The 26,616-nt window shown below is 41.5% G+C and overlaps 1 protein-coding gene across 1 annotated transcript; it reads right to left on the reverse strand.

The window, feature by feature from the left end:
• Positions 1 to 1,235: 1,235 nt before the first annotated feature.
• On the reverse strand, positions 1,236 to 21,322 carry prkcha (protein kinase C, eta, a). Its single transcript, XM_076107704.1, has 14 exons — positions 20,656 to 21,322; positions 16,394 to 16,457; positions 13,315 to 13,462; positions 13,185 to 13,219; positions 13,019 to 13,101; positions 12,353 to 12,482; positions 12,115 to 12,248; positions 11,899 to 12,030; positions 11,432 to 11,605; positions 9,115 to 9,269; positions 5,427 to 5,565; positions 4,536 to 4,724; positions 1,966 to 2,112; positions 1,236 to 1,801 (listed from the first exon to the last, which is right to left on the reverse strand). Exons 1-14 carry the CDS (start codon positions 21,004 to 21,006, stop codon positions 1,652 to 1,654), a joined length of 2,031 nt encoding a protein of 676 aa, XP_075963819.1. The 5' UTR covers positions 21,007 to 21,322; the 3' UTR covers positions 1,236 to 1,651.
• Positions 21,323 to 26,616: the final 5,294 nt, after the last annotated feature.

Consider the following 26,616-nt stretch of genomic DNA (forward strand, 5'->3'; position numbering starts at 1 on the left):
TTTCAGATTAGACTGAACTATATACAGTACTAATTCACAGTATACAGCCACACAGTTCTCAACAGGATATGGGGCTGAGAAGATAAACAGATGTAATGTGGAGAACTGAAGACTTCCTCCTTGAAACTAACAGGAAGAGTTAACCTCCGTTCCAAAAGGTCAACACAGGGAACACAATATACCTTTCAATGCAAGTGTCTTTTTTTCCTTTGTTGTTGTCAGCAACAATACATACTGTATTCACGCTTCTTAAAGCGTCCCAAAAGCATAATTCTTGTCTTCTTGTGTCTTCCTGTTTCGAACAAAGCCAACGGTAATGACGCAGTGTGGTTTCCTGTTTAGTCTGTAGAGGTTTGCAATCACAAAATGAACTGTTGAAGGCCCTCACCATGATGATGCCAAAGTTACTGTACTGAAGGGTTAACATTTTAGGTTCTCTCTCTCTGTCTCCTCCTAATTTCAATATTTTCACATTGAGGGTGGTCTAAGTGTTCAGCAGGGAGGGTATTCAATAACTTTTATGGGATTTGCAAGTTTGAAAATGCCCCCGTGTGAGCTCTCATTACCCAGGCTGTCTGCCCACGGACCTGGAAGCTTTCAAAGGCTCCGTTTGTTGAGAGAGAGAGAGAGAGAGAGAGAGAGAGAGAGAGAGAGAGAGAGAGAGAGAGAGAGAGAGAGAGAGAGAGAGTTTGTGTGGGCGCGTGTGTCTGTCTGTGTAAGCAGAGAGCAGCTTACTAAATGATTACTGTTACTCTTGAGAAACCTTCAGACGCACCAAGACTCACTTGAATATGGCAATGGGCAAACACCATACTAGCATTGTTCCTCTGTGTGGCGAAATCTCAAAAGTTTTGGATGTCTGAGTCAGCGTGAATCACCACAGAGCTTTCACCTCAGATGAAGCGTTGCATAATCCTCAACATGCCTGGGTTATTCAATTGCAAGGAGAATCATTGAGACTGATGCCAAGTTTTTCTTACAGAGTTTGACCTATATACATCATCTATTATCCAAAACTGACTGCAGCTACTTAGACAAATCATCCCTGTAATTGTGTTAACTGTCACTGTGCCACTGTGTGTGGGTCAGGTTTTCCACAGTAGGGTCACATCATTGAGAAACTATTTCATCTGCTCACTCAGTTAGACTTTTCTGGGAATCTCTGGCCGGCTGTCTCATTATTTATTCCTTTCCCTAGACAGTGTACGTGCAAAAATAAAACACAAACTACGCCATTGTGCTCATAAAAATACTTTTTTCATTTGAAGTTACTGGAAGCGAAATCATCCAGAGCAAAATGTACAGTAACATTCTGAGGTTGTTCACCTTTGTCAAACAAGTTTACAACATACCAACATATCAAATACACCATTTCTACACAGACACTTGAATGAATGTGTCCGAACGGCAAAACTAAATGTCATTTTTGAGAAGATGATCACATGCCACTCTTTGGGTAATTATAGGAATGCTTAAGAGTTTATCAGGTTCTCGTTCTCCCCAGTTCTCGTCAAGCATGTGTTTGACTGACTCGTCATGTCTCTGGGGAATGTGACAGCACCATACTGCAAGTACCACTGGGAACTGTCTTAGAAAAAGCCACAGACACAGAGAAGAGGGCAGGATGATTGGCGGATCCACGAGGAGACCCTTAGCTCTCCTGCAGTTCAGACGAGGTGTAGGAGAAGTCACGAAACTCTTCCTGATTGACGGAGGGGATCAGCGGGTCATCGATGGGCGTGAGGGTGGGCTCTTCCTGAGTAAAATCTGGGTCAAAGTTGTTGACGTCTTCTGGTGTTTTCTGGAGGGGGATAATAAAGAATGATCCATCAGCAGCAAGATTTTAGCAAAAAAACACAACCACATGGTAAGACAAAGTCAAACACTACCTAATGTCTTGAGTGTCCTCATTATCATTTGTACACACACCATCATGCCATCAATAAAATCATTCATGTCACTTACGATCCTGGGCTTGAAAGGTGGCTCCATTTCTCTACGATTCAGCTTCTCCCAATCGATGCCAGTGAAGAAGGTGTGGCTGGTCACAGCGCTCTCTCCAACCTCTGAGGCCACACAGCCCAGACGCCGGGCCGGGTTTTTGGTCAAGAGCTGTGAAAACCAAATGATGGATGAATTCAGAGAGATTAAATAAGAAAATATTAAAATCTGTTAATTATCAAGAGAAGATGACACATAATAGCAACAGTTACGCGGTAGGATCCACCTGTTTGGAATCCGCAGATCAATTATTTATGATCCGTACACAGTGAGGAAATATGACATGTTGTTCAACTAGATCAGACCAGATTTCTTTGGGAGTAATGCCAAACTGGACTCCAGCCATGATGACATGCAGGCAATCCCCGCCTCCCAACTTACTCAAAACAAACACACCCTGGCCTGTATCTGGCCCATCCCCCAATGCTTCAGTTGAAGAAAGTTCAACTGTGCAAGTGCAACTAAGGTGTCTCAACTTCCTGGTGTTGTTGCACGCAATCAAAAAAATTGAACAGCGTTCTATTTCTCTGCAACCAAAGTAGTGGTGGGCTGTAGAGTCCAGAGAAAGAGGTCCAAACAAAACAAACTCAAAATTGAAAAACTTTTTAACTTGCCTCTGGGACAAAACTGAAAGCACAAATGTGTTTTGGAAAGCTCTCTCTTGGCCGAGGAGTCCGTGCACACCCGAGGGCTGGCGGTGACATTCAGACTAGGCTGCAACAAACTGACGGGCCGTCGGGTCCACAGTGACAGTGGCCCGATTAACCCGAAGTCATTGGAAAGATCAATAGGTCTCGCTATATCAGTTTCAAGACACTATTAACCAACAATGGCCTAACTGACACCACATGCCTCAGACAAACTAAGTTCACAGAGAAAGAGTAAGACAAAGGAAATAAGAGAGACGTAAATGCAGATGAAGAGGAGCGGCACTAAAGGGGAGATAAGGAGATAAAGAGGTGTGGTTGAACTTAAAACACCCTACTGTTTACAGCTTTGCATAGTTTAGTCCTTTTTTTCTTAATTTTTGCAAGACATAGTTTCATGTTTATGTAGTCACTTGCAAGCATAACTTTGATGACTTGGTTTGTAGTTAATGGGTTAAAATATATATATATATTTTTTAAAACACACCAGTACACCAGTATGGCCCATGAAGTGGAAATAATGAGTTAGACAGACAAGCAGGGGTTAATCAGTTGAGGAGCTTACAGACCACAAAACCTAAGAAAATGTATTGCACCGAGTTTGGTGCCATCTTTCCGTCAGCTACACGTCAGCTGTGCCATCCTCAGCACCAGACCTGCCATGTCAGCACTACCACATAAAGAGGCCATTCTCCACGACAGCAGCAGAAAGAAATGCTGAAACTCTTGGTTGATTGTTCAATTTGTCAACTGGCAGAAAATGTATAATTTAATGAACAATTTTTCATCTGTAAACCAAAATATTAGTTATTTGCTGCTTCCAGCTTCTGTAAAGTGGGGGTGTTTTATATGAATGTAAATCAAACTTCTTTGAGTTTTGGAGTGTTTGTTGCACAAAAAAGGCAATGTGAGGACGTCGCCCTTGGAGACGGGCATCTTATACGGTCTTTGGATATTTTATAGATTAAATGATTAATAAAAAAAATCAACAATGAAAGTAATTATTTGTTTCTGACCTAATTCATAGCTTCAACTGACAATCAACATCCACCCGTTTATAAACCATCTCCACACAAACCACTAAAATAAACTTCAGTTATTATTTAAAAAAGTAATTACTGTCAACATACTCAATTGAACTTCATGAAATTGCTTATTGGAACAAGGAGAACCTTGCAACGGATCGACGCTCAGTATAAATAGTGCAGCAGTGTTCAAATCCAATCACACCAACAAGCATCTTTACATCACATGTGACACTGGCAGCAGTGACACAAATCCCCAGGGGAGGTCGGTCCTATGCTTCCCGAAGCATGTTGGAATGACAACAAGGATAAGAGGAGAACTGGGTGCAAAGAAGGGGGGAGTGGAGGGAGGGGGTGTCGTCGTATTTATAGCTTGTGCGCTGTGACCGGGCAGTGGACCATGCCTTAATATAGTTATGTAAGAGACCCGGGCCAAAGAGCTGGCTGGCAGAGCTCCATGGTCACTCTGCAGTCAGAGAGTGTCAGTCAGTCTGAAGGACAACAAATAACAAACCTTGATCACAGAAATATATAACATATGACACGGCAGGCTCGTGTTACACTGTCCAGGAATGCAGGTACTTGGTATTTTAGTAAATGTTCACAACCTATTGGTTTTCTATCCACAATGCTGTTGACTAGGCCAGTGGGCAATTGATTTCCTCCATCAGTTTTTGAGTATTAAAAAAAGCTTCATAAACATTTCCTTCTTTCCACTGTGAAAAAAGTCAGACAGCGGCAATCTGAGGAGGGTAAATGTCTGCCAAACGACAAAGACGGCAGCAACACCTGGCTTTCATCTAGCTTTATCCATCATGCAACTTCTACAAGTTGATGAACCATTTTAAAGACGCAGACTTACAGCTTTGAGTATATTCACTGCCTCTGCGCTGAGCCAAGACGCATAAACAATGTCTTCATTGAGGATGGATTCAAAGAGGTCATCTTCATTTTCGGCCTCAAAGGGAGCGTGTCCCGACAGCATCTCATAGAGGAGCACCCCGAGAGCCCACCAATCAACAGAGGGCCCATACATCATCTCCTGCAGGATCTGTGGAGACATGTCACAGCATACCATTAAAGTTAACCATCACAGCACAGAGAGCATTACAGCAAACTTAAAACCATGTCATGAGGTTCAGTTGGTAGACGTGTTGGATTTGTGTGTTGCCAGTGAGGCTACACTGAGGAGCAAGTGTTGAGGACAACAAACAAGCCTTTCATAAATTCAGACACACTCAGCTTTGGTCAGAGAAAAATCTCTCAAACACGAGGACACACACTTAATCCTTCATTATGAAAACCAAGCGCGTCTGTAAAAGTGCAGTCTGATGAGGAGATCAGGACTTGTCAAGTCACAGAGCCTTTCACAAGCTGACCTCACAGGTCCGCTGACTTCCAGTAAGTCCGGAGGGAGTTACAGGCAGTGGCCACAGTGTTTGTTTATCGTAAGGTGGTGTGATGGAGAGAGGATGGGACTTGGAACTGCATCATATGAACTCAGAAGACCTGGGCTGCAGGAGGCTAAATGTGTTTGAATTTATGCTTTGCTGGATTCTGCTGACGTTAAAACCGAAATATATAAAACAGCACCAAAATATATGAAAATGTCCTGTATCACAGGTGCGGTGGATAAAGTATCCACATATCTGTCATCGTTAGTAGTTATGGGTCTCAAACTGTGTGTGTTTAAAAGTTACGTTATCTTGAAGTTAGTTATGTTTGTTCAGCGTGTTCAAGTGTAGAAACTGACCTCGGGGGCAATGTAATCTGGGGTCCCACAGAAAGTTGCTGTTGCAGTGCCTTCAAATATGCCCTCTTTGCACATGCCAAAGTCCGCCAGCTTACAGTGACCGTCTTTGTCAAGAAGAACATTGTCCAATTTTAGATCCCTGAAAGACAAACACAGACAGTGAAAGAATATTAGTCGTTTGTTTTGGGCATTGTTATCCAGCAGGAATAAATCAACCACCAAAATGCACTCGACTCCAACAGCTGCTAAAATGCTCAGTCTCCATCGCACCTTGTTGGTATTGTTTCTAGTTATATCGAGGGAGGGAGTAACAAAAAGACATAAAGAGATGGTCTTCTGTGGACTTCCTAACAATATTTCTTCTGACTCCAGTTGTTGGAACATATTCTTACAGGTTACTAGATCAGATGTAATCAGATGCACTGGAAGTAAATGAAGATACGGTGATGTTGTTTTGTTGATTCATTTTGGAACACCTATTTATTGGGAGATATCAATGTTGGCTGTTTTCCTCTAAAATAAATTTTGATTTGGGGGTATATCAATAAAATTGATTTAATTTTACCACAGAAATGAATCATTTTGTTTTTCTTATCATTTTGAAGTTGTCGTTATCATATCTCAATATTAATTCAATTGAAAATAAATAGTATTGTCATATTAGTGGAAGTATCTTCTCCAGTGCGGTCTCCCTAACCACATGATGAAAAAGATCTCGTCTGTGTTCATGCGAGCTGTTGCTTTGTCATCGGAGAGTGAGATTAATCCCTCTAAATGTGGGCTCTGAAGCTAAACTCTAATCTGCGATAAAGTGACCCAATTTAAGACAGAGGTCATTTTACAGACATTGTCTGAAGCTGGATAGAAGATACTATGTTATAGCACAGGCTGATGCTCAAGACAACTAACAACATTTGGGAGATACATACAACTTAAAAAAAGAACAGATTATTTTATATCCCGTTTTCTCCAGCAGAACAAAAACGTAAAAAAGGATCCTGAATGATTTCGTCAGACAGACAAATACAGTGACACCGACATTCTGAATGAAAAAAAAACAAAAAACAAAAACAGGCAGCCTGCTGGTTGAGCAACACTGGTTTGGTTGGATTAATCTGGTTTGCTCTTCTCTAATGTAAACAGATTGTGTAACAGTGACTCATGGTGTCCCTCGCAGCCTTACAAACAGGCCAGAAGAGAGCAACCCTGATGCCAACGCATCAAGACCACAGTAAGAGCATATAAGGGCTTAATACAACAGGAATAACAGAAGTGTTCGAGGCCAGTATCTGTGTCTGTGATATACGGGCAGTTCTGCTCAGTTTATTTTCATGCTCCAAATTGCTTCAAGTACTATTGGTGTGAATATTTCAGTATGAATGTGTCCACTGAGAAATGAATCTCTAACCCTTCTGGTTTTACTACCAGGCTCTCATCACACATCACTATGCAATTAACACACTGCAACGAGTGCTCCTGTTCTCCTTCACCCAGGCACCTCAACACACTGGAGGACAAAACCTGATTTAACTTAAGCCTCTTCCTATAGGAAGTGGGTCAGTCAGACAGATTGGTATCCACAGTCAGAACATTTACAACACTGAGCTACTGTATCCCACTGCAAGGACAACTAACTGGGTAAGATGTAGAGTTGCACTAATAGAAACATTTCCAAAGAGAAAAGGAAGGTCTGACAAACATGATGACGCACGCACTGTGTCACTTATTTTCTTTTGTGGTTTTACAGGGCAAGAGCACATCTGGACAAACTATCACGCCTTGTGAAATCTATACAAATACACATCAACTTAAGGTTACACCACTGTGATACTAATTACAATTTAGCAGTGCTTTGACAAACAAGAATTAAAGCACTGACATTATTGCATTTTTTAAAATCCATTCTTTTAAAATGTTTTGTTTCCTCCTACTATGGTTTGTTGTCTAACATGGTGGTGGGCACAAAACTAATTAGACACCACAACACAGCGCCTCTCTGGCACAGTCCCAGCAAAGCTTTAACAGTTTGACAAAGGCAGTGTTTATTGCAGGGCTTTTGTACTGGATGGCATGACATGGAGCAGCTGTTCAAGATAATGTATTCACCCCCTGCAGACTTTCCTCACTAAACCGTTGTTAACAGTCAGCCGGGCCTGGGTTCAGACTGTTTGAAATGAAGTCTTCAACAAAACTCGATGTATTGCATGTCATGAATAACCACAGGACTGTTAAAACAACATCTTTAAACTTCTTGGAGGAGGACGGTAACATGCAGTTGAATCAACTGAAAGCTTCAAAGCACGACTTCACGCCAAGGTAAAAGAGATTATATCTAGAGAGATATCTAGTTGAGTACATTACACAACACAGTGACTGAGGCTACACTCTTACTTTAAGGAGGCGGCATAAGCTCTGCTCGTCTTGCACTGGCCTGATGTGCAAGCTGCTCTTTGGCTTGTTATTTTAGTTGTAGCATGCAAACTGTGTGTGGCCACTTGAGCTAGAGTCATGCTATGCGGTGCAGGACATCACAGAACACTTGGACCACTAAATATAGCTCAGGATTTAGCTCACATGATGCCACCTTTCTTGTCAACGTGCACTGGCAGGGAGCCCGAGCTCTGCCACCCAACTCCCTGCAAACACAACAGCATTTTAAAAAGGTCTCAAAGCACATACTCAAATGTCTGATGCTGTAATAGGAGCATGTATCATATAAAACTTTTAAAAAAAACACAAAGTATATTATGAAAGTGCATTTCACATAAACAGAATATTGTAACCATGCTGTTATAGCGTGCACTCTGTGGCAATCTGTTGTTACGCTGTGCTTGCGGAAAATACAGGCGACGCTGAGTTAACAGTGAACATTTGGATGCACAGTCCAAGTGTTTGGCTGCAACACACTGTGCTGCAAGAGCTGCCTGGAGAATTGAATTTGAGAGGAGGCCGCGATGAAACCACAGCGGCAAACTCAGTATGATGAATGACTTCAAAAAGTGCACTGATGTTTCAACTCAAATGGGAAAAGTGAGTAAATAATGTCTGGATAAAAACATGGAACACATCCGTCTTAAAGGAGTATCCCAGAGATTTAGTATTTCACTCCCATGAATTCACCAAAGACAGATTAAACAAATGGACAACATTGATGCAACAGAGGACAAAACACAGTATCCTGAATTAAGTCCTTAATATGGGTCAAGATCCAAAAATGCTGGATTGTGCTTCAGTTAGACTGTCCCTGTTTGAATGCCCACATCTTTTTCATGCCACGTAGGGTTTCTGTTATAAATGTTTTGTCTCCAAACCCAAATCGATATATGACCCTGATTATATTATCAGAGGTTATGACATCATCAAGACATAATAAAAAAAATATTTTTTTGAAGGCTGTGAAATGTTCTATTCGATAAGTAAACTGAGATTAATGTGTGGCGTTCTCCTTTAACACATTTCTTTTATGATATTCGGCAATTCGCAACATTTGTTTTCTTAAAACAAGAAAACAATTTAATCATCTTGGTTCCCGTCGTGCCAATAATTTGAAGCAAGGATTTTTGTAGTGAATGTAATATTACATTCTTCAAAATGCTATTTTAGGACTCGTTAAAAGAGAAAATATCTAGTTAAGATGTAGACTTGGACTGCAAAGCCCATTGTTGTGTGTGTGCTCCCTGATTCTGACCTGTAGATGATGCCTTTGCTGTGCAGGAACATGAGAGCGGAGGTGATCTCTGCTGTGTAGAAACATGCTCTGGGCTCTTCAAACTTCCTGGACTTCTGGATGTGGAACATAAGATCGCCACCATTCACAAACTCCATCACAAAGAAGAGACGGTCCTGCAAAAGAAAGAGCGAATGAGATTTAAACATGTGAATACAAACCCCACTAGGCTCCTTGTTATTATCCAGTTCAAGAACCCATGACCACGGTCATGCCGAGATTGCTTCAAAGATGACGTCTGCGTCTCGTTAATTTCACAAATGTCTGTTTTAATGAATTCCTGTGCAACTAACTGACGCTGAAGTCAATGGGGCAAAAGGAATACTGATCAAACCCATAAATCTTTCTCTCTCATTACAGGCTTTGGTCGATATGTAATCTAGAAAATGAGAACCTGGGGGAAAATAAACACTGCAGGAGAATGTGATGTCGAGATCTGCTCATGAAGCTTCCTGAAGAGATCAGGACATTCAGCCACAGCTGCCTCCGCTTTACTGCTCTGTGGTTTAGAGTAGTTTGCATTTACCCTGAGACGTAGAACGTTTAATAGTGTTGCACAAGTAAAGCAGGCTGTACTGTGTGTGGTGTAGCTGTGAAGCTGTAAAGGAAATCCTTAATTCCACACTAGAATAGTGTCTTGGTTGTTCGTCTCTAATGAATCCTACTGAGTTGTATAATTTCTAAATGCCAGACACATAAAGTGCAAGTACCTATCTTTTCTCAAAAAAGTGGTTCACTGTTACGGTTACTTCAATTAAATTATACAATTCTACTTGAACATTAAAATAACCACAGATGCCTTTTCCTGTGTGAGTGTGCATTTTAAATGTAAAGCCAACTGATGGTAGCCTCTGGGATTTCCAGAGTTAACTTTTACTAATGTATTTTACAAGACCTTCTCCAACCCTCCGTCGACTCGATGAGCTAAATGTCTGGCAATGCGAGACACGATTTAATTTGCATCATCTGCTCAAGATGAGCAGATGATGATGAATTGCTGTGTTGAACGACAAGTTTCCGAGGACACAACATTTGGTAAAAAAATTTGTGCCCACTCCACCGCCCCACAGACGCAACTCATCCCACCTCCCCCCCTCTCACTCAAGAAAAAAAAAAAATCACTCAGGAGAAAAGTTACTCTTTAAATTGTCAACATGTAGTACTTCTTACTATAGCAATGTTATAACAAAACTTAAAGACTGATCGAACCTTTTTGAAGAGGTTTCAAAACGTTCCTTGGTGCTTTTACGATAAAATGACAAGTTAATTATAGTGACGACCTGCTCAGAAAAAGGACAACAAGACATCTACAAGTAAAATATGATGTGCAGTGGAACAAAAGCTATTCTGTGGTTGTGTGTGGGGTTTGAATGAGCCAGTTCACTTTGTGCTGCTCTATTTTGATCCCAGATGAAGTAGGTCAGTGGCAATTCAAACAATGAAAGCAGATTAGGAGGAACAGCTCAGCCAGCCGAGCCGTATTTACTCCCTCACACCTTCTCAGGCACAACAACGGGAAACTGCTGCCACCTGCTGACCAATGTACGCATTACAATGCTGTGTCCTAATAACACACCACATACCAACTGTACACACTGCATTGTGTCTGAACCGTTTTACGTGCAGGTACAGATTAATGGATCTGAAAATAGTGTGGGGAGTAATTCATGATATTTCACTCAAATGAATCCCATGCTATTTACTAACATGTACAATATGTATTTATGTATTTAAATGTATTTACATGAATGTATTGATAAGCAAGGCTGTAGGTATATAAAACTATGCCACATGAAGACCACTGTACTCAGAAGAATCATCTGAATGATATAAAGACTTGTGGAAGGCATCAGTGTAATAACATAGAAAAAGATTAAACTAATACCATACAGGTTTTTATATTGTTATGCGATTCTTAAAAATAACACAAGTGTTATTAGAAATGTGCTATACTGAAAAATAACATATAATCTGGCATACTAGTTATTTAAACTGGATTCAAATGATCATGTGCAAGTTAACCATCAAAATACCTCAAAAGTCAAGAGATACAGTGTATTACTGCAAAGTTGCACAATCTTTGTTGCACGGTGCTCTTTTCAAGGAACACTTATTTATGCCACAACTTGATCTGAAAACATTTCTATAAGAAAGCACAGTAGGCAGTATTTGGTCTGAGATGAAAACATTACCTCTGTTGATTGGAAAAATGCACAGATTGCCCTCATAATAAAATTGTATTGTTATACAAATACATGTGTGTGAAATCTGTACTGACCGGCGACTGGAAGCAGCAGAACATCTGTGTGAGGTAGGGGTGACAGCGGGCCAGTGACAGCACCCTCTTTTCCGTCATGGTACACTCCACATCATCGTCCTGCAAAATGATGTCCTTCTTCAACACCTTGACCGCAAAAACCTGATCTTTGCTGTTTAGTCTCGCCAGCATCACCTGTAGATACAACATACACAAGAGTAGGAAAGGTGAGAATTCACACGTGTTTTTCCAAATTCAGCGTCACCTTGATGCAAATCCTATCAGAATATGAGGTTTATCTATTTAAGTAAATGTATTCTAGTACTGGAAATACCAACTGATATGCTTCATGTTACAAAATCCTTTGAAAAAGTTATTGAATTTATCTGAATAAATTGCCTCTTGACCATATTCCCACATTCTACCGGCTTCCTTATTGTTCACTTAGGTCTTCATCATTTCTCATCATCCTCTTATGTCATTCCCACCTTGCCAAAACTGCCCTTGCCAAGGACTTGAAGGAACGTGAAGTCTGAGAGGCCCAGTCGAGGAGTCTGCTGCTGAGTGGCTGTACTCTCCCTCCTTTCAGCGGGGGCACTCATCTGACTTGCACTTTTGGCCTGTGCAAAAGGACATCAATTTAACACGACTCATAAAAGCTACAATTAAGTAAAATCAACACTGATTTGACTCGGCCTTTGTACCACCGAGTTGCGTTTAGAGAGTCCTCCAGCCTGCAGACCCATCTCTGCCAGCTTACTGGCCAGTTCCACGCTGTTGACCCCACAGTTCGGAGCGACGTTGCCTTTGCAGCGGATGTGAACATCCATTTTACAGACTGAAGAGAGAGAGACCACACAGACAGACAGGAACACTCAATAATAGACAAATTAGGACATTTGAGATTGGATTTTGAGAGACCAGTGTTGACGCAAGTCTTACTTTTACAGTGCAGCCCCTGCCTGACTATTCCCCACAGCAGGGAGCCACAGTGGTCACAGAAGGTGGGCGTTTTGTAGTTGTGGATGTTGAACATGTGGGGGACGTTGATGCTGAAGCCTTGGTTTATGGGCTGTGGAGAGAAGACATACTGTAAACTAACCACTATGTGTGTATATATTCGTGTGTGTATATATTCTTAAAAATGTTTCTGCATGTTCCTATTTTTGTCATCGTCCTTTCTGATTATTGCTGCATTCGCTTCTTTCTAAATTTTCCAATGGAAGAGAAACTTGTAATGATCAGCAAAATATCGTAAGACAGAGCAAAAAGGGACCTGTTCCAATGCTAAAACAAGCACAGATGTATTTATAGAAACATGTGAAAATGCTACAACAAGCATGCGTGGAAAAGTATAGTGTTCTAGCTCAGTGACCATCTCAACACAGAAACAGGAACCTGTGCAGTTTGTTTTACTGCAGGTGTTAATCAGGGGTGTGTGTGTGTGTGTGTGTTTGTGTAGGAGGAGGGGGCTGTAAAAGGTCTTCTATCGTTTGCACATCCTGTACGACACATAAACTGCTTGAGCGGTGAAAAATAACAGCAACAACATACTTGAGTCCCTGAAGTCGAGTGTCGCGTCTCATCGGACAGTCAGACTGTTCTTACCTGCTCTTTTGTTGGGTTCTTCATGCGAGGACACACAGTGACGACATGCTGGTGGCATCGTTTGTGAACCACACAGGTGCACACTGGAGAAAGCAACAGCTCAGTGTCAAACAGTGTCTGTATGTTTAAGTAACTGTGACAGAAAGAGAAAATAAGGTCTGCTCACCTTGGCACTGGTAACCCTGCTTTCCAAAAACACCCCTACAACACAGAGAAAGGCACACGATCAGATCCTGTTTACAGAGCACACAGATACGTGCAGGCTCCAGTGATTTGACGTAGCTCGACTTTCTCACCAGATGAACTCTTTGCAGTGGAAACAGAAGGTGGGCTGACGGAGGAAAGTGGACATGAACTTGTGTCCGTTCACCTGGTGGATCTTCCGTTTTAGGGCCCCCTGTCTCTTCCTTGTAAACTGCTGGTGGCTCGTCACTATGGCGTCATCTGACAAAAAGAAAAGAGAGCAAAAGTTTGTGTGAAGACAAAATGAGTGTGACAAATGCAATGAGTCAGAAATCCATACATTAATTCCTACACCATATGCCATAAGGGCTAAAGTTTTAAAAACACAAAAATTTGAAAATGGATACATTTTATCATGATGTGGGATTTCTTTAAAGGAACTAATCAATATCTCTATATCAGAAATGTATCATACCACTACTTGTATGTGAAAGGGGTCACTCATTGTGGCAAACTCGCATGATATTAATATCACCTGACTCTACAGAGCTCTATAACATCTTTCAGGTCCTCGTTCTGGTTTTGTAACCCAGACCTTTAATGTCACATAGCGACGTTTACGGCTACAACAGGCAGCTGTTTTCAGCTCAAAGGCCCCCATTAAGCACAATGTACACTGCATGCTCAGCACCGAACAGTCAACAGATACGTTTAGCGACCATCTGGTGAACGCAGTGGAGCACTTGGCAGCTAAAGGGCTAGATTCCCACAGGCATTGGTGTAGAACTTCAGTTGACTATTTGTGCCATATTTTGTTCCATATTACTTAAAACATTATGTAACCAGAAAAACTATTTAGTTATTTTGTGACATTTACATCAAAGTGACTTGGGCTCAAATATGTCAAATTGCCATCACATTAACTTTAGAAGCCCTGAGAGGTAATTAGAAAAAAATATTCTGTCGATATATTTTTTTTAGGTTTGATCAAAATCAAAAGTTTTTGCCAGTTTTACAAGGATCGTTCTTCTAAGGTGCTTTTTTCATCTGGGAAAACGGGTGATTTGTCGGGGGAAATTTCTGTTCTTTCAGAATGAAGTGTTCACCACAAGAGGTTGAAGTGCACCACTGCCTCATGTTCTAGATAGGACTTGAGTATTACAATAACAATAACTGAGGGAAAGGAAAGTAACCTAGAAAGATCATCCTGGCAACAACGTTTTTTAGAGTAAACTATTTAGATCCGACTTAGAAAATTGATCACCAGATGTATTTTTTTCCCACTTGCCTCTCAGATCTTTTCTATAAAGGGTTATAAGTCTTAAAGGGGAATGACATAAAACATCGAAAAGCATAAAATCTTCACATTTCAGAAGCTGGAACATAAGAATAACTTGTTGTTAGTACATTTTCATTTGATGGATCAAACTGATTGTTTCAGTACAAGTCCAATGTTTCCCAGCATGATGTATACATTTGACAATGTCAGGTGCAAAATTCCCTGTTTGACTTGCAAATGAGTTTCCAAACCTCAACAAATATTGTGATATCATTATCAGAAGGATATCTTCAATTTATGTTTCTCCATATCATCCAACTCTAACTGTTGCATGACAAAAGGTCACTAATATGAGATAAAGAACAGACAGAATGAGGAAAGATGAAGAGAAGACAGGTGGAATAAAAGACGATAGAGAAAGGTCTGAACAGCAGTCCTTTAGAGATTGTGTCGTGCAAATTCATGTGCATATCGTATTATCTTCTTTGTGCACATCTGCATTGTTTGGCTCTATGTGTTGTAGTTCAAGAGAAGTGTAGTCGAGCTATTTGTGAGATGGAAAACCACGCATGCATTACGGAAACCCGTCTGCTGAGCCCCCCGCCATCCCCCTGCAAACAACGATTGTGGTAGAAGTGTGAGGAGGCTTTACATTCTTAATAAAGTGTTTTTGTGCACTGAAAGAAATTCTATCATATGCACAACTGCTTACTTTCTCACTGTACAATGTCCACAATAAATAAACAATAATTTGTTAATATGTACTCTTTATTTTGAACAAATGTGCCATTTGATAATGTATATCAATATCAGTAATTCATTCATTTCAACCATGCCGTCTAGCTCTAGTGTTAGTGTAATGTTGCATTCACCGGCATCAGTATGAGCTTGTTCTTTGTTCTATATTTGGCAGCTGGCTCTCGTTGCTCTGTGCTTTCTGCAGCTCCTCACATACCCTTTGAGGTTGACCAGCACGCAATGTGAAAATTAAAAAAAAAAATTTTTGCCTTTCAGGTCACCTGTGTTTCAACAATAGTGACCTTTAAAGCACATGACTGACGCAGAACGTACACTCTCAAAATATTCACATAAAGCTTATCTCCAAAGTTTGGGGAGTAAATTGTGATGTCTGCTGGGAGTATTGTGACAGGTGCTTTCGTGGAAAACAAACATTCCAGTGGACTCTGCAGAGGGCAAAAAAAAGGAAAAAGAGGCTATTCTAGAGTGGTGTGCCAGGAGATTTTAAAAGGTTAGACAATCCGAGCAAAACACCTGGACTACCTTAGTTTAAGCTGTAAATGAATGCATTTGGCATGTATTTCATAGGTAAATGAAATGTTAGTGCTTCATGAGGTTTGGCTGGCAGTGAGGCATGATGGCAGCAGATTAAAAAAAAGGGGAACATAACGGAGGCCAAGTAGCCACCAGCTAAACAGACTTCTGCTTCGAAAGACCTGCCAGGTCACTTCCTACTGGTGTCATTTAAAAAGTTACATCTACATTGGTTAAAAGATCACGTGCATAATAAAGCTACAGATGCCCTCTGACCTCTGAAGGAAGGAAACATTGCTCTCATCACAGGAGATTAGCTACACCAAGCATACCTGACATACTACCTGACACATACGAACCTACTCGAGTCACACAAAAACATGCACACCTATTCTCAGAGCCTCTGTAATTACACAGTTGCACTCTGGGTAATCAACGGCTCACAGATAACTATTCAAAACAGTCGGCCGTGTTTCGCAGAATAGTAATAGTCACAAGAGAGTGACTAACTGAGTTGGTATGAACGGTTACCGCCGTTCAAGAGTGTGTGACAAAGTTTGAGAGGAGGAGAAGAGCAATAGCGATGTTCCTGCATGAGGAGAAACACAGAGCTGCATTTCAGTCTAAAGGAGCAACCTTACCATCAGTGAAGGATCCAGTGAGTGTAATATGAATGTAAACCTTGCCCTCTGGCTCCAAGTCCATCTGCAGACACACAAACTCACAATTACATTTCTGCATACTCAAATATAGCTAAACAGAAACAGCACGGACAGATATTAGCATCCAATACAATTAAGACCTATTCATTATAAATACTATGTAACCAAAACTCCCCTGTATGAAACAAATAGGAAACCAGAAATACGGCACATTCAATGCGGGCATATGAGATGGCGCGTGACATTTCGCCATTTGAAGAATGGACATTTGCTACGTAACCGCAAATGTTTGCACATAATGTCTGAGGAATTTGGGCAGTGTGTCTGAAAGGCAGCAAAGCCGGTCTGGCAGGTTGGGCTTGTAGCAGAGGTTGTGGTGACGTGATGCTCAGCTGGGAGTGATGACATCCGCGTACACGTTAAATAGCTCTACATACAGAAGAGTGTCTTCTGAGGGATGGACAGCGACGGGGAGACAGAACGAGACACTTCCTGCAGAAACCACTGAGTGGAAACTTGGGCCACTGGACACTTAAATAGAGATCTGTTCTATTTATACTACACATACACCCCCGTCTGGAAAATTCTTTCTACCCACAAAACAGTGACACATTAGGTGAAAATTGTGGCGACTCATTTGGCAAATTTACTGTAGCACTTTATTTTAGTTCATTTCACTTCATCTCAACTGGTTTTGTTTTCGTTTACCTACTCATATCCTTCTCTTAACTTACTGTCTAGACAGCATGTTTGACTTGTCCACTGTGAAGACTTCCTCTATGTGTGCTATATCTTTTCCCCTTTGCTTACTCTGGCCAAGCTCTAGGAAAGAGCTAAAGAGCTGCAATGCATTCCTGACATATCTCTCTCCGTCGGTGAAACAGCTCAGCTGTACAAAAGGAATAAAGGACAGTTCCACATTTTTTTTCAAGGCTCTCTTAAAACAATACCTCTATGTCCATATGTATATAGGAAGAGCTATTGGTTGTTGTCAAAACCGTAAATTGGCTTCTGGCTTTGGCCAGGAGGAACAATTTCAGCGATCATTAACTCTTAAAATCGACATAATGAGCATTGTACTAAGACGTCTTGAAAAAAAAAAAGGTGAACTTATAAATTAGGATGGAGCAGATGATGATCTGATCTCAAATAGAGGGGTGAAGGCAGCATGTGGCTGTAGATTAAAAGCAGAACACTAAATGCTGCATCACAAAATGAGGAAGTTTCTTTTTTTTTTTTCAAACAGGGGATGGGGCCCGTTTTAGTCAAGCAAGCAGAACACTTTGCTTGAGGGCCCATATTTAACCTACTTTCAGTTTGAATGCATCTCAGACGGACTTGACTACTTCAAGCATGATAAACAACCCCAACACCACACATACCCTAATACTGATTACTGACAACATGTTGTGAGAGCTCAAAGGAGTCCAAGATGTCACGATGTAGTGCCACGCAGCGTCAACGGGTGGGAGGCAAAGGAAAGTGGCCTTGTGAGTCTAAATGTCAGATGGTGAATGTCTCAGACGCATGATGTCACTTCTGACATCACGTTAAAAGAAGTTAAAAGCAGGAGATGAGTAACTAAGGTTTAAGTGCCTCAAACTGGACTGTGTGCACGGGAGGGGAGAAAAGAGAAATTTGGAAAAGAGCCGACAGAGAGTGAGTATTTTCATGGTGAGCCCTTTGAGCTCTGATCAGACGCTGGGAACACTGTGATAAATAGCAGTGTGGGCGTGCGGAGACTTGTGCCTCAGTCTCTGCTGCCGCACATGTGAAACAAACCGTCCACAGTTCAGATCTAACGGATAACAACTTCAGGCTTGTGTCTTGAAGTGAGACTTACACGTAAATACTTCTTCGAGAAAACTACGCGCCGGGCTCCACTTTCACACCACTTCCCCCAAACGTTTGGGGGGGGGGGGGGGGGTGTCTTGGTGAATACGTGTGCAAAAGCACATCGATTTGGCTTTTCATCCTGCTCAAACAAACATCAACACCAACTTTAATTACATAAGGATATTCATTTCTCATCGCTTTTACACACATTTTAAAAACGTGCAGAAGCTTGATTGCCTTCAATATTAGTCGATGTGCATCCTATTTGTATCAATTTGCATATATTTGCATCAATTTGCTTGTATTTGCACATGTTTTATTTTCTTTCTTATCTCTTTTGTACTTTGTTCTGTTGCTCCAAAGTGTAATTATGGCGCCTTATGTCCTGAATGCTTTTAAGTGCACCGTACTTGTTTGTTTGTTGATGTACTGGTTGAAGTTATGCCCCTGCGACTTGCCCACACTGCGTTGCACAGTCAATGTAAATGTCAGGTGAGAAGTGATGAACCGCAGAAGTCTCTGGATGGTCAGTGAGGTCCGGTGGGTGGGAATTACAGTTACATTACAGTTCCTGTAAGGTCCCTTTTGGCTGTTGAATTGATTTACTTTCTTTCACAGGTGAAATTAAGTGTTTTGCTGCAAAATATAAACTCGCTGGGCGATTAATAAAAAACATGCTTAATTGTTGGCTGAAGGAGAATATGCCCGTAGAAGAGAGACCATTCTGCGTGTGACGAGAGTGTTGTTGTACGTGGTCGATACCACCTGAGCCCACTCCGGGCCTAAACAGGCTCAGGTTACATTCACCAACACCTGCTGCAGTGGCTTATAGTCCGAGACGGATGAAGACAAGGAAGAGGAGGGAAACTCCAGTTTAAGGGGCAATTTTATGTTTGTGTCTGGAAGAGAGTGAGACTAATGTGATACTCTACATAAGGCATTTAATCTGAGCTTTGATGAGGTCCACTTTATTCCTTAACGGTCTTGAGAAAGGCAAAGTGTGGGGGGGGTTTTATCACCACACATTTGTTTCTACAGGCAGGTCAAATCTCGTGCAGGCTGGTGTGATGTGTGCCTGTTTGTGTGCACTCTACATTGTGGTATGACTATCTGTAAGCAGAAATAACACCTTTGCAACAGCAGTAGTGAAGTGTGTGTGGTTTCAGACCACACAGTTTCTAAGCCAATGGGTGCAAAACACGAGAGGACCCTGTCCGGTGCATCGTGCCCAGACTGAGACCTGTCGATGTGAATCTGTGAGGGTGTTAGCCTCCAGACAGCCTGTGCATACAAGGAAGTGCTGATGTTTTCAGGCAATGTTTCTCACCCCGACACGTGTAGTGAACGTCGCCCTGAGCTAAACGGCATGTTTTGTTTCATGAACCTGCTCTTAAATACTGTTCAGCATGTATCAACGCTCTCATTGGGAAAACTACAATACCCTTGTGTAGAGAGGAGAACCTGTAGGAGTTTTACTGAACTTTTTTATGATGACTTTCGTAATCCAAGTCCATCATAGGAACTCTATTCTTTTTTTTTTTTTAAATCAGTTTTACAGTATACTTCAAGAAGGTAAATGGGGAAATACTGTTTTGAGACAATAGGTCCCTGTACCAGAAATAACTGGAAAGACAGATATGATAAAAATATCGGATTGGTCCCCCTCACTCCTCAAGCCCCTCTGATCGTGGCTAGTAAACCCATTAGGTAATTAATCCATGGATCTAGTGGTTCTTATTGTCAAGATTGGATTAGAAAAGGTTCCCAGACCCACAAGGGCCCCCAACATCTTCCCTTTCACCTCCTTTTTATATGTATTGATATTGTTCTCACATATGTTCCTCAATAAAGTTGTTTTTATGTAAACTAGCACAAGTTAATTGACACACAGAAAACCTGGGGCCAGATATATTGTTCTAGCATATAAGTACTGCTTGGTTTCTGGTCTCTGGTAGGGGTGGTCGGATCAATACCCAAAGTATTAGTATTATTAATAAGATGTATATTAATCAGAGATGGCTGGGTCACCTCTGGTCAGTGTGCTTTTGGTTCAGAGTTGCTCGGACCAAGTATACCTGCTCGCAGATCTATTTTACAGTAAGTGAAAATCTTACTTAGTTAAAGTACATAAGTATAAAAGTAAAAATAAAAGTGTCATCCTACAGAATGGCACATGATATGTCACATTACTGCAAAGTCTGAATCTGAATCTGTCAAATAAATGCATGTATGAAATGGATCAAAAGCCCAGCCTCACTCTGTAGGCATGAATAGCGGGGTGGGATGGGTCAAAGGGCACCCTAATAGGTCAATCAAGTGCTATGCTTTTGGGTAATAAAGATTTTAAAAACATGTTTACATAATTGTTTTCCGGTTCAGGCTCAATATGTTTACGTTCCACTCACCCATCCCTCGAATGTTTCTCCTGTGTTGGAGGTTTTGATGAGATCCTCAAACTGAATAAGGCAGTTGGCCACAAAGTCATCATATCCGATTGGAGTGTCGTGGAAAACTGCCATCTCGATTTGATTCCCGTCGTTGACGTTGAGGCAGAACTCCTCGTTGAACGTCGGCGTGTTGGTTTTCTGTTTGGTGAGGGTTTGTCCAATTTTGAAGTCGTCCACCTTCACCACCATGTAGGGGTCCAGGGTCGGAGGGGCTTTGTTGAAGATGACAGAGTGGCGGAGGGAGAAGGTGGTCGGTTTGAGTCCCAAAGCCTCGCCGATCCGAAGCTTCAGATAACCGTTAAACTTCATTTTGATCACGCTAATATAGCCTCACGCGGAAATATAACAACAAAAAGCACACGCTCAAAAAGCGAAATAAATAAACCAAGAAGTTATATAAAAAAGAAAAACGTCACGCCTACTTCATAACAACACAAATATGCTGTCATATATTCATAGTTGTAGATCCGTGCGCTCTAACCTGATGTCAACACATACGTGTTCATCCTGATTTTACCTGCTCACGCACCGCCTCGCAGCACAGACATGTTACCGTCGGCTCCCTCCGCGCTGCTGCTGCTCTGCGTGAACCTGTTTCAAGAAGTTTCTGTCAATAGGAAGCAACGACACACACATGCCGAGAAGGAGGCACAAGTTCCGCAGAAAGTTGTCACGGAGCGTGCACACGCACAACCTGTCACTCTGGGTTTGGTGTGTCACATGGTTCAATTTGTAGTTCTGGTTTAGACAGAGTAGTCTGGTACTACGCTGACCATCATGCATCACTTTGCACAGTGAAAGGTTGCGATCGGGTGGTTCGTTCCTGTGCTGAGTGTGGAAATGCCGCCCTCTAGTGGCTGTTATGGTGAACTACATGGCAGGAATACTTTCTTTCTTCGCCTGACCTATTTGAATAGCACTAACATATTGTCCTATAGAGTATTTTAGGGCAACATTTGAGGGAATATTTAAGCTGAATATCTTTATATGAATAAAATAAGGTATAATATAGTAAAATAGATATTGTTTTTCCCCTCAGAAGGCAGCAGATTGGACAAACTAAAGGAGAATTAATTTACATTCAAAAAAGAAAGATGAAAAAAAAAGTTTCAACTTGACTGTGCACTTTGTTCAGGATGCATTTAACTTAACAGGATTCTCATCTGGGCAGTTAAAGTTAAATGCTGTGGAGACACAGTGGCCAATCACAAATTTGGAACAACCCTTTTGATGGTTTTGATTTGTTCCGACAAGATTAGTGAAATTAATCAGTCGATTTTCTGCTTTTGTCTGTTTTGTCATTGTTAATTGAATGTTTTGCGGTTTGGGCTGTTGGTCAGACAGTGTCTCGTTTGGTGCTGTGAAAATGTGATGGACATTTTAAACTTTTTTTCCCCCTAACATTTTATTTACCAAAAGATTAATTGAGTAATTGGGGGAACAAATTCCAGTTGCTAATGTGAAATAAATCCTGAGGTGAAGGAAATAATAACTAATGAATTCCCTTGTTTCTTTTCTTCCCAGTGCTATCACTTTCTCTTTTCTTCTTTAAATGCCATTCTCTCTCTCTCTCTCTCTCTCTCTCTCTCTCCCTCTCTCTCTCTGAGGGTGCTGTGCCTGCTCTATCCATAAATGCCACGATCAAAGTCCCACTTTATTGGTGTTAGACTTGACCTCTCACCCCACTCTGCCAAATGTCAGCGCTCCACATCTCTCTGCTCCAGCTGTTATAAATAAAGATCCTGGGTCCCAGATCTTACACATCCCTGGGATACAGACTGTCTTGTAAACAACGTCTCAGACATGACCTTACTGAGCAGAGAAGGTTGTAATGATAAAGCAGGCAGATAGCGGATTGCCTCGGCACCGGAGTGTTAATAAACTCACAGCGATCAGCAGCAAAAGGCTTGAAATCTTCTGTTGGACCTGATGGGTTAAAGTGAAATATTTGCACCTGAAATTTGTGCTGTCGATCACCTCAACCAACAAGAGTAAACATACTAGTATGTTCACTCTCACTATCTGCAACTAATGCCTTAGAGTCACGGTGTTTTAATGGTATGTTTGTGCCTGGTCAATGTGGTTGTGCGTTGATCACTGCTCACTGAGGTGCCATTGGAGTATGAAGATATTTTAGTTTATCATTATCCAGCAGAGGGCAGAAAAATACTGCTGAATTATTTTTTTCCACCCTTGTCTTCCTCCCTGCTTGCCTCTATCTTAAGATGAAGCAACTTTTAAAAGCCCCGGAGCCAGAGCTGGCATTTTTACGGTCTGGGATGATTTGTTTTGTTTTTTTGCTCTACCTGCAGTCCCCCTCTTTTTTTCCATCCTCTGTCTGTCCACTCTGTGGCCCTGCATCCCTTCCTCCTCATTCCAGTCTAACTTTCTCTTTGTAAGTGGTTGTCATGGCCAAATCTTGAATTATGCACCCATGGGAGAAGTCTGCAACAACTTCACACGACTCTTGACACCGAACTGAGAACACAGACTTGTGGGCTACATGCATACATGTACACACAGAGCCACGTGTATGCTATAAACACACACCCAGGCAGGAATACTTCTGATGTATCTCCTCAAGATGACAACATTTTACTGCACACAAGCGAAAGGCCAGCTACCTAAAGCCTCCCATATTTCAGAGCAGACTTCTCTGTATACGACTTCATTTTAGCCACCTGTAGAGTTTCCACATTCACTTCACAGTCTGTGCTCCAGTTTATGTCTGTGTAACCCAGGACAGCTCAATCCTCTGGCTCCCTGCCCAGGTACACCCTATAGCTGCAGTTAATGAACCATATCATTGGTGCCAAGCAGGGCAGCGGAGAAAAGGAGCATATAGCCCAGATATGGCGAAGCCCATTCCCAACTCTTTTGACCCCGGTGAGAGAAATCCTGCGGGACCAGTATTCACCCCCACCACGCCTCCTGCATCACCACAAACTCAATTACATCCATCAGTCACTGGGTTGCAGCAGAACTAACCCCCATCCTACAGTCACAAGACCCCAGCCTCTCCTCAGGTAAGGCTGTATATAAACCTACATGTTGAACCACACACACACACACACACACACACACACACACACACACACACACACACACACACACACACACACACACACACACACACACACACACACACACACACACACACACACACACACACACACACACACACACACACACACACACACACATCCCCGGGGCTCTCCTGCATGGAAGCAGAGGCACTCCATAAATCACACCTGTAAAAGCTGATTTGGCACTAAATGTGCTATATTCACAAGTGGTGTTTACTGCCAGGGCTCTACCACAGGAAAGCATGACTTAAGATGGTAATATTCTGCAGAAATTCTACCACGGTGTCGTGAGAAGGCCAAATAAGTTGGTGTCACATCAAACTGATCATACTCTTTTTTTTAACATAGTATTTTTGACATTTGTTTAGAGTCATTAGGAACTGAAGGGAGAGAGAGAGAGAGAGGGGGATGACATACAACAGGGGGCATTTTTATTAAAGGTGAGTGTCTTAAATCTCTAAGTCACCATTACATCCTGATATTCTTCCTTTAAAAGAAATCCTGTTCAATGAAGAGGATGTGTTTTTTTTGCAAGGTAAGGGAGAAAAGAAGAGTTAAGAGGGACTGAGAAAAATAAAGAGTGGTGTTGTGAAAAGTGGAGCTGCGTTGGACAGTGGAGCAGAGAGTAGAGGGTAGTGAGGGGGTGGGGTTCTGTCACAGCCCCTCCAGGGTAATTGGCTCCAGATGTGAGGCAGCGTGGCCCCTGCGCCAGCAAGGCGTCAGGGCTGCATTAAGAGCTCAGCCCAGGGCTGATGGGATCGCAGAGAGACAAGCTCACCCCTACTCACCACCCCAAAAACACAGCCTGAACCCCATACTGTGCTGCTGACCACTGGGCCTCCATCAGTACCCTTCCTACCTCTCAATCCCTGCTCATCATCTGCCAAAATAACTAAGCACTGCAATACTTCTTAAAACATCGTAAAATCCCCCTTGTTTATTTACCAAAGACTTCTTTCAGTCTTGACCTTCATTTTTGCTCTGACAATATCAAATCTGACATTCTCTCTACAAGGCTTATTACGTCTTAGTGACTATATGGTGACAGCAATTTTGGAGTCTATTTTATGTCATTGTGTTGCTGCTATTATGTTGGCCCCCCCGAGTGTGTAAGGCAATTTTTCCCTTGAACACTGTTTCAAGATGATCAATTCAAGACAGAAAGATGTTTGCTGCACACAATGGTTGAGCACAGTTTCTGGTGAAAGACAGCTTTGTGCAGCCTGTGGTGCTCTGACATCCACAATGGAGGTAAGGTGACGGACATCACTCGTCTACACACGTGCAACATGAAGCGTAAAGGCACACTGGCTAGAAAGCAGAAGAAGCATGATGTTATACATAAAGACCACTGAAGATAAGCACAGCCTGGTGGGTGTTTGTTGTTTAAGATCACACTACATTTGCCTCACGCCTTGTTAGATGACAGTATCCTAATAGTCTATTCTTTCTTCTTTTATTAATACAAATCCACCAAAAGCATGAAGAAATGTCAGTGTAAAAAGAGTAAATCCTACTCTGGCAATTGTTTCTGCCGTCTCAAAGAGTCCTCAGAGCGAGGAATGCTCATACTGTGACCCAAAAAGCATGTTTACTGATAGAGTGTGGAAATCGATTAAAAGCAGAAAATCAGCATGAAGTGATGGTAGATGGAGAGGATGGAGAAAAGAGAAGGAAAGAAAAATAAATTAGATGGAGTGCACTTCTTCAGTGATGACACTTCCGTATCGATGGCATTTGCTGAACTGGAGTCCGCCACCATGACTAATAAGGGAAACCACTCATCATGCCAACCGGCATTAAAAGGCTCATGTGAAAAGACCCTTGAACCACCTTTCAGCCAGGAATGCCTGTTGAACAAGATTATGTGGGTAAACAGAAAGCAGATGTGCATGTTCTCAGCTTTGCTGCAGTTTTTGACATCCACTATGAAGGCATGTTGATCAGATGTTGAAAGACAAACAGGAAGAGGAAGTGGAATTCTGCATTAGCTTTGCTGTTTATTCTTTACTTTTAGTCAACCATTTCAACATGTTTGTCCTTTACTTTTAGTTAAATACTTCAACTGTTTGTCCTTTACTTTTAGTTAAATACTTCAACTGTTTGTCCTTTACTTTTAGTCAACCACTTCAATTGTTTGTCCTTTACTTTTAGTCAACTATTTCAACTGTTTGTCCTTTACTTTTAGTCAACCACTTCAACATGTTTGTCCTTTACTTTTTGTCCTTTACTTTTAGTCAACCACTTCAACTGTTTGTCCTTTACTTTTAGTCAACCACTTCAATTGTTTGTCCTTTACTTTTAGTCAACTATTTCAACTGTTTGTCCTTTACTTTTAGTCAACCACTTCAACATGTTTGTCCTTTACTTTTTGTCCTTTACTTTTAGTCAACCACTTCAATTGTTTGTCCTTTACTTTTAGTCAACCATTTCAACTGTTTGTCCTTTACTTTTAGTCAACCACTTCAATTGTTTGTCCTTTACTTTTAGTCAACCACTTCAATTGTTTGTCCTTTACTTTTAGTCAACCATTTCAACTGTTTGTCCTTTACTTTTAGTCAACCACTTCAACTTTTTGTCCTTTACTTTTAAGTCTATTTTTTTAAAGTTTGTTTTTTACTTTTCAGTCACCAATTTAACTTTTGTTCACTTTATTAAACCTCATCACTCATTTGTAATATTATTGCCATGTAAATTGTAACATACACAGCATTCTTTTTTCGTTGAATTAGTTGAGTTAATTGGCAAAGCGGTTGGCTACCCCCAGTTGGGAATCGCTGATCTAATCCATGAAGGCAGTGTTATCAAACAATAATATTTCAAACTGTGTATA

Source organism: Anarhichas minor, unplaced genomic scaffold (genome assembly GCF_050575085.1).
Source record: "Anarhichas minor isolate MPS153535 unplaced genomic scaffold, ASM5057508v1 ptg000040l, whole genome shotgun sequence".
Taxonomy (NCBI): domain Eukaryota; kingdom Metazoa; phylum Chordata; class Actinopteri; order Perciformes; family Anarhichadidae; genus Anarhichas; species Anarhichas minor.

Excerpts from the sequence above, each read along its gene's own strand:
- prkcha (XM_076107704.1), bottom strand. The coding sequence starts at position 21,006 with ATGAAGTTTAACGGTTATCTGAAGCTTCGGATCGGCGAGGCTTTGGGA. Across the intron at positions 12,249-12,352 it reads GCAGGGGCTGCACTGTAAAA|TCTGTAAAATGGATGTTCAC; the intron begins GTAAGACTTGCG and ends CTCTCTCTTCAG. Across the intron at positions 4,725-5,426 it reads CAGATTACATTGCCCCCGAG|ATCCTGCAGGAGATGATGTA; the intron begins GTCAGTTTCTAC and ends ATGTCTCCACAG.